The 14,438-nt window shown below is 47.8% G+C and overlaps 1 protein-coding gene across 5 annotated transcripts in view; it reads right to left on the reverse strand.

Annotated features, from left to right (window-relative positions):
- Window positions 1-12,640, reverse strand: part of ASTN1 (astrotactin 1) — a 90,690-nt gene extending 78,050 nt beyond the window's left edge. For all 5 annotated transcript variants that reach the window (XR_010303140.1, XM_064148127.1, XM_064148129.1 and 2 more), the window contains exon 1: window positions 12,334-12,640. Coding sequence is in view for 4 of the 5 variants with exons in the window: in XM_064148127.1 (XP_064004197.1) it covers window positions 12,334-12,640 (307 nt within the window). In the remaining variant the exon portion in view is untranslated. The remainder of the gene's footprint in view (window positions 1-12,333) is intronic.
- Between the last annotated feature and the right edge of the window lie 1,798 nt (window positions 12,641-14,438).

Here is a 14,438-nt window from a genome sequence, read left to right on the forward strand (position 1 = left end):
GAAAATAAAGTGGAATAAGTGAAAATAAAACGGAAAATGTGAAAATAAAATGGAAAAAGTGAAAATAAAATGGAAAAAGTGAAAATAAAATGGAAAAAGTGAAAATAAAATGGAATAAAGGAAAATAAAATGGAATAAAGGAAAATAAAATGGAATAAAGGAAAATAAAATGGAATAAAGGAAAATAAAATGGAATAAAGGAAAATAAAGTGGAATAAGTGAAAATAAAATGGAATAAAGGAAAATAAAGTGGAATAAGTGAAAATAAAATGGAATAAGTGAAAATAAAATGGAATAAAGGAAAATAAAGTGGAATAAGTGAAAATAAAATGGAAAAAGTGAAAATAAAATGGAAAAAGTGAAAATAAAATGGAATAAAGGAAAATAAAATGGAATAAAGGAAAATAAAGTGGAATAAGTGAAAATAAAATGGAATAAAGGAAAATAAAGTGGAATAAGTGAAAATAAAATGGAATAAGTGAAAATAAAATGGAATAAAGGAAAATAAAATGGAATAAAGGAAAATAAAATGGAATAAAGGAAAATAAAATGGAATAAGTGAAAATAAAATGGAATAAAATAAAATGGAATAAAGGAAAATAAAATGGAATAAAGGAAAATAAAATGGAATAAAGGAAAATAAAATGGAATAAAGGAAAATAAAATGGAACAAAAGAAAATAAAATGGAACAAAAGAAAATAAAATGGAACAAAGTAAAATAAAATGGAATAAGTGAAAATAAAATGGAACAAAGGAAAATAAAATGGAACAAAATAAAATAAAATGGAACAAAGGAAAACAAAATGGAATAAAGGAAAATAAAATGGGATAAAGGAAAATAGAATAAACTGAACCAAATTAGAATAAAATAGAAAAATAAAATAAAATAATATTTTAAAAATATTCTTTTTCAAGAAATAAAAAAATAAAATAAAGTAAAATAGAATAAAATGAAAGAGAAAAATAAAATTATATTGAAAAAATATTTTTTACATTTAAAATTAAAATAGAATAAACTAAAATAGAAAAAAATTAACTAAAATAGAAGAAAAAAGATTTTTTTATTTTAAAAAATAGAGTAAAATAGAATATAATAAACTAAAATAGAATAAAAATGAAATAATATGGAAAAAATAAAGTAAAATAAAATACAAAAAATGGAATATAATAAACTAAAATAGAGTAAAATAAACTAAAATAGAATAAAATTGAAAAATAAAATCAAATAATATTAAAATTATAACATTTTTAAATTAAAAAACTAAAATAAAAGAGTAAACTGAAATAGAGTAAAATAAAAGAGAATGAAATAAACTAAAAGAGTATAAAATAGAAAAATAAAATAATAAAAATATTGGGTTTTAGAAAATAATAAACTAAACTAAAATAGAATAAAATAAACTAAGTATAATAAGTTAAAATAGAGCAAAATAAACTAAAATAGAGTAAAATAAACTAAACCAGAATAAAACAGAAAACTAAAATAGAATAAAATAATCTAAACCAGAATAAAACAGAAAACTAAAATAGAATAAAATAAACTAAACCAGAATAAAACAGAAAACTAAAATCAAATAGTAATAAAATTACATTTTTTTCAATTAAAAAATAAAATAAACTACACTAAAATAAACTAAATTAAAATAAAAAAAAATGAAATTGAGTAAAATAAAATAAATAGAATAATCTCGAATAAAACAGAATAAAATGAACAAAAATAGAATTAAAGAAATAAAATAATTTTTTTTTTAAAGTTAGAAAATAAATTTAACTAAAATAGGAAAAAAACATAATAAAAGAAACTAAAATTGAATAAAACAGAATAAAATAAACTAAAATAGAATAAAATGAAAAATAATATAAAATTAAAAATGTATTTTTTAATGTTAGAAAATAAAATAAACTGAAATAGAATAAAACAGAATAAAATGAACTAAAGTAGAATAAAATTAAACAGAATAAACTAAACTGAAATAGAATAAACTAAACAAAAATAGAATAAACTAAACTGAAAATGAATAAACTAAACTAAAATAGAATAAACTAAACTGAAAATGAATAAACTAAACTAAAATAGAATAAACTAAACAAAAATAGAATAAACTAAACAAAAATAGAAGAAACTAAACTGAAATAGATTAAACTAAACTGAAGTAGAATAAACTAAACTGAAATAGAATAGACTAAACTAAAATAGAACAAACTAAACAAAAATAGAATAAACTAAACTGAAACAGAATAAACTAAACTAAAATAGAATAGACTAAACTGAAACAGAATAAACTAAACTAAAATAGAATAGACTAAACTGAAATAGAATAAACTAAACTAAAATAGAATAAACTAAACTGAAAATGAATAAACTAAACTAAAATGGAATAAACTAAACAAAAATAGAATAAACTAAACAAAAATAGAATAAACTAAACTGAAATAGAATAAACTAAACTGAAATAGAATAAACTAAACTGAAAATGAATAAACTAAACTAAAATGGAATAAACTAAACTGAAAATGAATAAACTAAACTAAAATAGAATAAACTAAACTGAAAATGAATAAACTAAACTAAAATAGGATAAACTAAACAAAAATAGAATAAACTAAACAAAAATAGAATAAACTAAACTGAAATAGAATAAACTAAACTAAAATAGAATAAACTAAACTGAAATAGAATAAACTAAACTGAAATAGAATAAACTAAACTGAAATAGAATAAACTAAACAAAAATAGAATAAACTAAACTGAAAATGAATAAACTAAACTAAAATAGAATAAACTAAACTAAAATAGAATAAAATAAACTAAAATAGAATAAACTAAACAAAAATAGAATAAACTAAACAAAAATAGAATAAACTAAACAAAAATAGAATAAACTAAACAGAAATAGAATAAACTGAACTACAATAGAATAGACTAAACTGAAACAGAATTAAGGTAACAAATGGTAGCAAACAGGATGTGTGCCAGGATCAAATGCCACCACCGTAGGCAGGGAAGGGCAAAGGGGGGGAATGTCAGGGGGGCTGTGTGGCTGTGTCACCTCCCCCACTGGGACCACAGCCAGTGCCCTTGGGTAAAACATGCTGCTGCTGCCAAGGTTTTGGGGGTCTTTGAGGAGCATCCTGGTGGGGAGCCCAGACCCCAAAACTGAGGCAGATCTGGGAATGGGAGTCAGGCTGAACATCTCTGCCAGGATGCAGTCAGAGAAGGCTAAGTGGGACCAATGAGCTCTGCACAGCCACAAGCAGGGGGCCAGCTCCCTCCTCACAGCCCCTCAGCTGAGCACCGCTCCCCTGCCCACCACTGCTAGAGCCTGGTGCCCAACAGGGGAAGACCACAGATCCCCACGGCCACCCCCTGCCGCTTTCTGGGTCAGCCAGATCCCTTCCCAGCCCCGCTGCTGCTGGAGCCAGCTGGATGCGCGGTTGCCATGGCAACGGGTTCCCAGAGACAAAATCCCCATTCCTTCCTTTTTTTTCCTCCCCTTCCTCCTCCTTGGTTAAGGGGAGAAAAAAAACACAACCTACAACAGGCCTTCTGCAGAGAGTCATGGAATCAGTCAGGGTTGGAAGGGACCACAAGGAGCAGCCAGTTCCAACCCCCCTGCCATGCCCAGGGACACCCTACCCTATAGCAGCCTGGCCACAGCCTCAGCCAGCCTGGCCTCAACCACCTCCCTGGGCAACCCATTCCAGCCTCTCACCACTCTCCTGCTCAACAACTTCCTCCTCACATCCAGCCTGAACCTAGGCACCTCCAGCTTTGCTCCACTCCCCCCAGTCCTGTCACTCCCTGAGAGCCTGAAAAGTCCTTCCCCAGTAGCCAAGCATCGCTGGGGAAAGGAGGCGCAGCAGCACTGAGGGCTCAATGATGGGCCCAGCACTGAGGGCTGATGAAGAAAGGAGGCAGCAAATGATGGGGAGGGAACTAGCTCACACCACAGGCCAGGCAGCCAGCAGTGCTCTGGACCACAGGATCACAGCACCAGGCAACTGCTGATGTAGGAAAAGACCTTTGAGATCACCAAGTCCAAGCACTCACCTAGAGCTCACAATCCCACTGCTGCTGCTAAGCCACTACTACTAAACCATGTCCCTCAGCACTACATCCACACATCTTTCAAACACCTCCAAGGATGCTGACTCCACCACCTCTCTGGGCAACCTGTTCCAAGGCTTGATAACCATTTCTGTGAAGAAATATTTCCTATTATCCAATTCGAACCTCCCCTGGCACAAGTTGAGGTCATTTCTTCTTGCCCTGTGGCCCACTGCATGTGAGAAGAGACCAACCTCCACCTTGCCCCAACCTCCTTCGAGGCAGCTGCAGAGGGTGATGAGGTCTCTCCACAGGCTTCTTTACTCAAGACTAAAAACCCCAATTCCCTCAGCTCTTCCTCATAAGACCTCTTCTCCAGGCCCTTCACCAGTTTTGTTGCCCTTCTCTAGACCCACTCCAGCACCTCAGCGTCCTTCTCATAGTGAGAGGCACAAAACTGAATCCAGCACCCAAAGTGTGACCTCATTGGATGCCAGAGACAACATGCCACTCTCAGCATCAAACACTCCAGGAAGGTGCAGGAAGAAGGTGCCCTCCCCCAGATTAATGGGAGATGTAAACCCCAAAGCACCCACCTCAAATTCACCCCACGGCAGTAGGAACCAGGGTTAGGACCTGGGCCAGGCAATCAGCTCCTGGCAGCAAAAAAGCATTAAGCAGGGTGGGCTTTGCCAGCAGGCAGAAGGCCTGAAAAAGCAGGGTGTTCTGGGGTCCCTTCCCCACCTCAGGTGCTGATATGGGTGTGCTGGGACCAACAAAGCTCTTGGCCCCCCTCCAAGGCGCTCGGTGGGGGAGGAGGCGCTGGCGGCCGCCCCCGTGGCCAGGCACGCAGGAGCATCGATCACACCGCTGGGTTTCAGTGCCTGTGACAGTGTCCAGGATCAAAGCCAAGTTCAATTAATGGCTCACAATCTTATTAGAGAAATTATTCCAGGATCTTGAGTAAAAGTCCGATATATCCACTCCATTCCATTAGTCAGGCTCATTTAGTAATTCAATCAATCTAAGCAAGGCAATTGAGCTCCTCTGGTATAATTTAACTCAGTTATTCTCTGGGTACTTAAGAATTTCTTAATATTTGCTCCATTATTTCACCATTACACCCATCTCCAGGTGGCAAGGTTTGCACTTGGAGCAACGCTGTGGGTCCCGGGGTGGGACCAGCTCCACTGTAGCCTTCTGCTCATGGCATCACACAACAGGATCAAACACTGAAGGCAGCAGGTTGGAAGCAACCCTTGAAGGTTATCTTGTCCTACTTCCCCCACGGTGAGCAGCAGGACAAGGGAGGTCCTTCTGCCCCTGTGCTCAGCACTGCTCAGGCCACCCCTTGAGTGCTGTGTCCAGTTCTGGGCTCCTCCATTCCAGAGAGATGTTGAGGTGCTGGAAGGTGTTTGGAGAAGGGCAGCAAGGCTGAGGAGGGGCCTGGAGCACAGCCCTGTGAGGAGAGGCTGAGGGAGCTGGGGGTGTGCAGCCTGCAGCAGAGGAGGCTCAGGGCAGACCTCATTGCTGTCTACAACTCCCTGCAGGGAGGCTGTAGCCAGGTGGGGTTGGACTCTGCTGCCAGGCAAGCAGCAACAGAAAAAGGGGACACAGTCTGAAGCTGTGCCAGGGGAGGTCTAGGCAGGATGTTAGGAGGAAGTTGTTGTCAGAGAGAGTGATTGGCATTGGAATGGGCTGCCCAGGGAGGTGGTGGAGTCTCTGTGCCTGGAGGTGTTGAAGCCAAGCCTGGCTGGGGCACTTAGTGCCATGGTCTGGTTGCTTGGCCAGGGTTGGGTGCTAGGTTGGCCTGGCTGATCTCGGAGGTCTCTTCCAAGCCGGTTGATGCTATGACTCAGATGAGAGCTGACAGGTGTCACATCTGGCCGCCTCCCCGCGCAGCCCAGGAGGAGATCCGGGGCGGGCAGGCGTGCGGGCTGCCCGTCAGCACGATTAGCAGCATCCCGCATCCCGCTGCGCTCTGTCTCACAACCCCCACAGCCTATCCCGCTGTTAACCTGGGGAAGAGCCACGGCAAAAGCCTCTCTCCCCCCCCAACCCCAGCACAGCCAAGAGCTTAGCTGGGATTTAACACCAGAAAAAGAAAAGAAAGAGCCCAAAGTGCTGAGATGTTTCGAGGAGGTCTTCCAGAGCAGTTAAATATGCCCAGCTCATCGGTGCCTTTGAAAAATCTCACCCCTCTAAAAAATTAGAATTGATTTTGTATTTAAAAAGGAATCTATTTAATTTAAAAGTAAGATAATTTGAAATCATGACAGCCTGTACTAAGGCTGGAGTTTATGATAATCTATTAAAGTCATTGAAGTTAAGAACCTTCTCCCTTTCCTCTGCTGCCAAGGCTCCCGTGAGGGTGATGGGGAAGGGAGGAGGTGCCCCCGGATTCAAGGCATGACACCTGAGCTGGAAACCAGGCAGGCAGAAGAAGCTCCTTTAGCTCCTCCACGCTCAGGGCAAAACAGAAAGGGCTAGGAGAAGCCATCAGGTATCTCCAGATGCTGAATGATCAGGAAAGAACAAGTTCGATCCATTGGCTGTGCCTTCTCCTGCCTCGAGTCGATTCTGCAGGCAAAAAGATATTTCAAGGCTTCCTCATCTCGAGATTTCAAGACTGTTTTCAAATACCTACAGCGCTGCAGAGAAAGTGAAGGAGCCAAAGACACCATCTTCTGTCTGCTTTTTAATTGCATCACAAATCTCCGCTGAGCCCAAGGGGCTGTGGGAAGCCAGGATGCTAATAAATACCCCTCTCACCAGTTTATAACCTGCAAAGGATGGGGGGGCGGAGGGGGGGCAAAAAATTAGCAGCCTGCAGGAGTGTGAATCCAGTTAACAACATAGCAAATACTGCCGAGCCAAGTGGTGAGGAAGAAGGGGGTGTGAAGTTTAGTGGACAGGGAATATTGAGCTGCTAATTAGCATTTCTTAATGGCCTCCAACCAGCAAGACTCAAGTCTCCCTTCAGGAAAAAAAAATATATATATATATAACTAATGCAATGAAGACCAAATGAGATGAAAGGCAACAATTCCAAATGGAAGTTTCCTTGAGTTAAAACAGGATGAAACCTTGAAAGGCAGGCAGCCCAGCAGCCTCAGCCCTGCTCCCACCTCTGTGCTGCTCCAGGAAAATCCAGGAGGTGGGAAAAACCCCACAGCAACATGATGGTGCCAAAGTCCTTTTGAAGCCACACATAAAAAAAGCCTGTGGGGTTTTGTGGGTGTAAGCATGAAAGGTGATGCACACAGGGACCACGTGGGCTGAGCTGCTCCCGAGCAGCGAGGCACCGCGTACGCAAGAAGGCAGCAAGTGCAATTAAAACACGCTGTGTTTGCCAGCAAAGGCAGCTGTGAAGCTCCCTGCCCAGGTGCCTCCCAGCACTAGAAACCAGAGGTAATAATCTCCAAAACTAGCCCTCTGCCTTAGAAGGGACATGGGAGCAGCCAAGAAGTCATAGAATGATGGAAGCACAGAATCAAGCAGGTTGGAAGAGACCTCCAAGCTCAGCCAGCCCAACCTAGCACCCAGCCCTGGCCAATCAACCAGACCATGGCACTAAGTGCCTCAGCCAGGCTTGGCTTCAACACCTCCAGGCACAGCAACTCCACCACCTCCCTGGGCAGCCCATTCCAATGCCAATCACTCTCTCTGACAACAACTTCCTCCTAACATCCAGCCTAGACCTCCCCTGACACAGCTTCAGACTCTGTCCCCTTCTTCTGTTGCCACTTGCCTGGCAGCAGAGCCCAACCCCACCTGGCTACAGCCTCCCTGCAGGTAGCTGCAGACAGCAATGAGCTCTGCCCTGAGCCTCCTCTGCTGCAGGCTGCACACCCCCAGCTCCCTCAGCCTCTCCTCACAGGGCTCTGCTCCAGGCCCCTCAACAGCTTCCTTGTCCTTCTCTGGACACCTTCCAGCACCTCAACATCTCTCTGCAATGGAGGAGCCCACAACTGGACACAGCACTCAAGGTGAGGCCTGAGCAGTGCTGAGCACAAGGGCAGAAGAACCTCCCTTGTCCTGCTGCCCACACTGCTCCTGAGCCAGCCCAGGATGCCATTGGCTCTGCTGCCCACCTGGGCACTGCTGCCTCAGCTTCAGCTCCTCTCTCCCAGCACCCCCAGCTCCCTCTCTGCCTGCCTGCTCTCAGCCACTCTGGCCCCAGCCTGTAGTGCTGCTTGCAGTTGTTGTGGCCAAAGTGTAGAACCCTGCACTTGGCCTTGTTGGAAGAGCTGAGCACCATGCACTTAACACACCTTCAGCTGGCACTGGGATAGAGGTTATGATCCCCAAAACTGGCCCTCTGCCTTTGAAGGAACATGGGAGCAGTGACAAAGTCCTGAAGTTTGGAAGAGCTTAAGTTTGAGCTGCACTCAACACACCTGCCACGGGCACTGGGATGGCTGGAGGGGGTTGAGACATAAAAATGGTGCACAGAATTCAGGTAGCAAGCAATGCCTCACTCTTTTGGGCAAAGATAAATACAAAGTTAAAGCAGCAGATGAGGGCAAGCCAAAGAAGAACATCTGCCCCTGCCCTAAGCCAAGCCACAGCTTGCCACTAGCCAGCAGAGAGAAGCAAATGCACAAAGGGGATAGATGCAGCAGACTCCCAGGTCAGGCAGTGCCCTGGGTTCCAATCATCCCAATGAATGGACCTCAGCACAGCTTGCCTCAGGAGGGTCCATCAAAACCCATGCCACATCACCACCAGCAATGAGGGGATGCCCACAGCCTCCACTCTCATTGTTGATTTGTTACCAGAACCTCTCTCCAGGGCTGGGGAGCCACAGCTGGATGCTCAGTTCCACACACACACACAGCACTTTATTTTCAGCAAGCACTATGTGTGGCTCTCCAAAGAGCCCAGCACACCTCCAGCTGGAGGAGAAACTCTGGCCCCATCAGTAGGCTGCCCAGCTTGGTCACCATGGTAGTGAGATGCCACCAAGGTAGAAGAAACACACACACATGCATGCGCTCCATGAAGGCTGGCCAAGGTGGAAAGCACTTGGAATGCTTAGACCTTTGAAGAAGACAGTCAGGGCTGGAGAGGAATGGCATCTGCCCACCTTCAGGCTTCCCAGTCCTAGCTCTCCTCACCCCTTTCCCTGCTACAGGCACACTTTGCCATGGCAACCTCCTTGCATGCTCCCACCACCTTTGTGGGGAAACTGAGGCACGGAGCAAACTTGAGGACATGGCACATGGCAGAGCCAAAGTCACCAACTGCCACTTCCAGGAGCACCTGTGCAGCACCACCTGCCCTTCATGGTGCTCCCAGCCCAGAGGCAGGCTCTCCTTGACCCAGAGGAACCACTCTGGGGTCAGATCCAAGCCTGTCTCAGCCGATGGGGCAGCAGCTCTCTCCTCAGGGACCTCCTCCCCATACACAGGCCCTGCATCTGGAGAGGAGAAGGAGCAGCCACCCTGTTCCCTTCCCAGCCTAGACACCCTGAACCAGACCTGACTCAGAGGCAGAGAAGTGGGTGTGGGGATCATCATCCACTGCTCCCATATAGAATCAGTCATGGAATCCCAGCATGGTGGGGGTTGGAAGTGACCTCAGGAGGTTATCAACTGCAGCTCCCCTGCTGAAGCAGTCCAGTCCCCTGCTAAAGCACATCACTGAACGTTCAAACTTAACAAGATGAGCACAATAAAAGGGTCTGGGGCTTACTGGAGACATGGCAGTCAGCACTGAGTGAAGCCAGGTTCCTAGAAGGATGTTCAAATGCACCCTCCTGCCATGCACAAGCCTCATGGAAACAGCCACTGCTGCCAGTTCCACACATCAACATGAAGTGGCCCTGTCCCCACTGAGTGCACAGGTCCAGAAGTGAAGCTCTCTACCCCATGGGTTTCCTAGCCTGGAGGCTCTCCAGCTTCAGGAGACTCCTGAGTTAACAAGTCTGGGTCTTGCAAGACCTCTCTGCACTTGAGGGCTTCTACCATCCAAAAGCAGCACCCAGGCTAATAATAGGAGTAATAATAATAATAATGATAACAACAATGATATTAACAACACCACCCACATGGCAAAGCAGCACAACAACAGTAATGCCCACATGTGACAGAGTGGCCATGCCAGCTTCAAAACAAGCCCTTCTCTTGTTGGAGGGAGATGTAACATGGCATTTCCTAGGTGCCACCAGGCCAAAACCCTGGTAAAAAGGAGGCTCACAAGGTGCCCCTTCTTGTCGGCTCAGCCCCAGCATCCTGGCTGAGAAAACATGTCCTGGGACCACCTCTGTGCCTCCACAGCCCAGGCTCTACATGCTGAAGGCCATCACAGCCCCATGCACCCACAGGCTCTTGGGGGACTGATGTCCTGAGCAGTGATGCCCAGAAGATCACAGCCACCACCGGCACCTCAGGGTGTGCTTGCACAGGGACGAACATCCTCATATTTGTCCAGTGGCCACAAGCAGAAGGAGGCAGAAGCAAACCCTGCCCACCATCAGTAGAGCAAGCTCTGTGTGCAACATGACTTTATGGGGTGGGTGGATCATTTCCTGTGCTGCCCAGTATATGGCACCTCGTGGATTTGAAAATTCCCAGAGGAAATCCCCACAGTGCCAGACAAGGGCCATGCCGGGACAGCCCCCAAGCAGATGCTCCCTGCTGGCAGAATCCCAGGGCCCATTGACATCTGGCTTTCTGGGAACAGGTCCAAAAAGGGCAAGGGACAAGGGTCCACGTCACCTTTGGGGCACGAAAGCGGCTTGGGGCTAGCGGCCATGCCTGTGCGTCCCCCTGCATCTGCCGTGCTGCCGCCCTGTTGCCACAGCAACGCTCTCCGGCCTCCGCCGCAGCATCCTGCAGCATCCCACAGACCAGGGGAACGAGGGGCAGTGCAGCCTGCTGCCCGCCCCTCACACAGACCCATCCTCCTGCAGATCATCTCTGGGTGTCCCCCATACCACCACACGCACACACACACGCACGGCATTAACACCCCCTGCCCGCCTGTGCCATGCCCATGGGAGATCTGGGATTTCCACAGAGCAGAGTCCTGAGCCCACACAGTGCCCAGGACTCGGGGTTTTTTGGCTCACAGAAAGGTCTGGGGGCCATGGGGCTGATGAAGCACTGTGGAGAACATCTAGGTTGGAGTCACCACCACACTCTGCCCGCACACAGAGGGGCAGTGCCAAGCAAAGCAACACACTAGTGCCTGGTTCTCGGGCCAACATCCAGACAAAGGCAGCGTTCTGAAAGCTTTGCAGGGCACCTGATGTGCTGCTGGAGCAGCAGCAATGGATGGAAAAGGCTTTCATGAGCTGGGCACAGCTCCCATGGGGCTGCTGGGGAAGTGATGATGATGCTTGCGCAGGGGTTACACGCAGGCAGTGGTAGGAAGTGGTGTTCTGCACCAGCATCCCCGAGAGTGAAAAGTCTGAGCAGCTTGTTCCAGGTGGTGGCAAGGGAAGGGCATCCCTGTGCACACACAGCAGGGGCCTTGCCCTGATCCCAGCACAAACAACAGAGGAAATGGCTGGGTTTTTTGGTGGAAGAAAACAGAAGAGGCCCATCAGATTTGGGCAGAAGTGCTTCGTGCAGCAGGTGAAGCACAGAGCCCTGGCTAGAGCGGGTGGGAAGAACGTGGACCATGTGAGAAGGCCAAAGCCCAAGATCTGTGGGCTGGAGCACTGAAGGCAGCACACACAGAGGTGAAGTGGGAAATGCTGGATGCTGGAATATTTTTCCACTAGGCTGCAGGAAAGGTGACTCTGCCTGGGGACAGACAGAGTCTGTCCTCACCTCTAGCCGGCCATGACTGAAGCTGATGCAGGTCTCCAGTCAGCATAAGCCACTGGTGACCCTGCACCAAGGTGGAGGCAAGCCTGTGGATGACAACCTGGGGATACACCAAGTACCTCAGGCCTGCAGCATCTCCACAGCTACCGATGGTGCTGGGATGCTGCAGAAGGGTGAACCGGAACCAGGGTCAGGATGCTGCAGCAGGATGGACTGGCACCGGGGTTAGGGTGCTGCAAAGGGGTGAGAACTGGGACTGGGATTGGGTTGTTGCAGTGGAGTGCACTGGCACTGGAGCTGGGATGCTGCAGTAGGGTGGCCAGTGACACGGTCAGGTCAGAGATGCTGTAGTGGGGTGAAGCAGTCCCGGAGCCGTGAAGCTGCAGGGTACCGCACGCCGGTGCCGCAGGGAGGAGCCCCGCAGCCGGGGATGCTCTCCGGGCCCGCTACCGGGAGGGAGCCCAACCGCGCACCGGCGCTGCCCGTAGGCCCACCCGGAGACCTACCCAGCACGAAGTAAGGCAGCTCCGTATTCTCCAGATCGTCCACCACCACCATCTCGCCGGGGAAATCGTTGCGGACAGAGAAGAGGAGCTTGGGCTCGGCGGCCGAGGGGCCGTGCATGATGCTGAGGTCGTTCTCCCGCAGGAAGGGCAGCGCCGACACCGTGATGCTCTTCAGCTTACACTCCAGCTCCTTGGCCGCCGCGTCCGCCGCCGCCGCCGCCGCCGCAGCAGCAGCCTCGGCGGGGCCGCTGCCCGCCGCCGCCATGCAGCAGCCTGCGAGGAGGGCACAGAGCCCGGCCAAAGCCATCTTGGAGCCCCGCCGCCGCGCTCCCAGCGCCGGCCGGGCAGGCGGGCGGGCGGGCGGGCGGCAGCGGCGGCGGCGGCGAGGGGCGGGGACGCGGGCCCGGCGCCTCCCCGTGCGGCTCCGCACGGCTCGGATCGGATCGGCAAGGCTCGGATCGGCTGCCCCAGCCCCGCGCTGCTTCTCCTCCCCTGCTTCCCCCTTTGCCCCCCGACCCCCCTGGGGTTCTTTTTCTCGCTTCCCTCACTATTTCCCGCATTCCCGGGAAGCCAGGGGGGCTGCGGAGCGGTGCCAGCTCTGCCCAGCCTGGCTGCCTTGGGCACATTCTGCACTGCAGCTCCCAGGTGAAATCTCAGACCTCCAAAATCCCTGGGGAAGTCATGGACCTTCAAAAGTCCGGCAGAAGTCACAGACCTTCAAAATTCTAGCAGGAGACATGGACCTCCAAAGCCCAAGAAGAAATCCCAAACCTCCAAAATCCCAGACCTCCAAAATCCCAACAGAACTCATGGACGTTTGAAATCCTGGCAGAAGTCCTAGACTTTCAAAATCCTTTGGAAGTCATGGACCTCCAAAGCTCCAGAAGAAATCACAGACCTCCAAAGCCTCAGAAGGAGTCACAAATGTCCAAAGCCCCAGAAGAAATCACAGACCTCCAAAGCCCCAGGAAAAGTCACAGACCTCCAAAATCTCAGCATGGACCTCCAGAGCCCCAGAAGAAATCACAGACCTCCAAAGGCCCAGGAAAAGTCACAGACCTCCAAAAGCTCAGCATGGACCTCCAAAGCCCCAGAAGAAATCACAGACCTCCAAAGCCTCAGAAAGAGTCACAAACGCCCAAAGTCCCAGAGGAAATCACAGACCTCCAAAGCCTCAGAAGGAGTCACAAATGTCCAAAGTCCCAGCAGAAATCACAGACCTCCAAAGCCTCAGGAAACACAAATGTCCAAAGCCCCAGAAGAAATCACAGACCTCCAAAGCCTCAAAAGGAGTCACAAATGTCCAAAGTCCCAGCAGAAATCACAGACCTCCAAAGCCCCAGGAAAAGCCCCAGACCTCCAAAACCTCAGCATGGACCTCCAGAGCCCAGGAAGAAATCACAGACCTCCAAAGCTCAAAGCCCCAGCACAAGACATGTGACATCCAAAGCTCCTAAGCTGGTGTGTTAAAAAAACAACCAACCAAAGAGGTATTTGGGGCAGAAAAGACAACTCCAAAGAGCCTGGATCTTTTTGCAGTAGATGCCTTTTACCTTCCCTCTCTTTATGTGAGCTCAGAGCAGCACTGTCAGCTTGCCCAACCACCAAAGCCTCCTGGGGACACCTGCAGTTCTGCCACCAAAATGTTCTCACATTAAGTGTTCTCCTCTCTCAGTGTGGGGTGAAAGGCCCAGGCCCACCCCAGAAGGGATACATGGCTATGCTGGTTTGGTTTTCCCCACAATGTCCTGTGGAGCAGAGGGGTTTGGTGGCAGCACCACGCTGGAAGTGGAGCTCTCACTCCACCATCTCCATGCCAGCAACCTGTGCAGGGCATGGCTCCATCCTGCTTGATGCCTCCAAAGAAAGCCACACACAGCAGATACATCTCACTATAAAAAAACAGCCCTGGGGCTGACAGTTTGGGGGCTTTCAGCTGAGGTTTCCCCCTCACCTTGCTGCAGCTGCAAAGGTTCCCCCACATTTCTCCTTGGTAGATGACAGCTGTGAAGATTCAAACTGTTGGAGTGAGGCCAGAGGAGAGTCACAAAGATCATCAGAGGGCTGGAGCACTTCTCTTAAGAGGACAGGCTGTGAGAGTTGGA

This window comes from Pogoniulus pusillus, chromosome 8 (genome assembly GCF_015220805.1).
Source record: "Pogoniulus pusillus isolate bPogPus1 chromosome 8, bPogPus1.pri, whole genome shotgun sequence".
Classification (NCBI taxonomy): Eukaryota; Metazoa; Chordata; class Aves; order Piciformes; family Lybiidae; genus Pogoniulus; species Pogoniulus pusillus.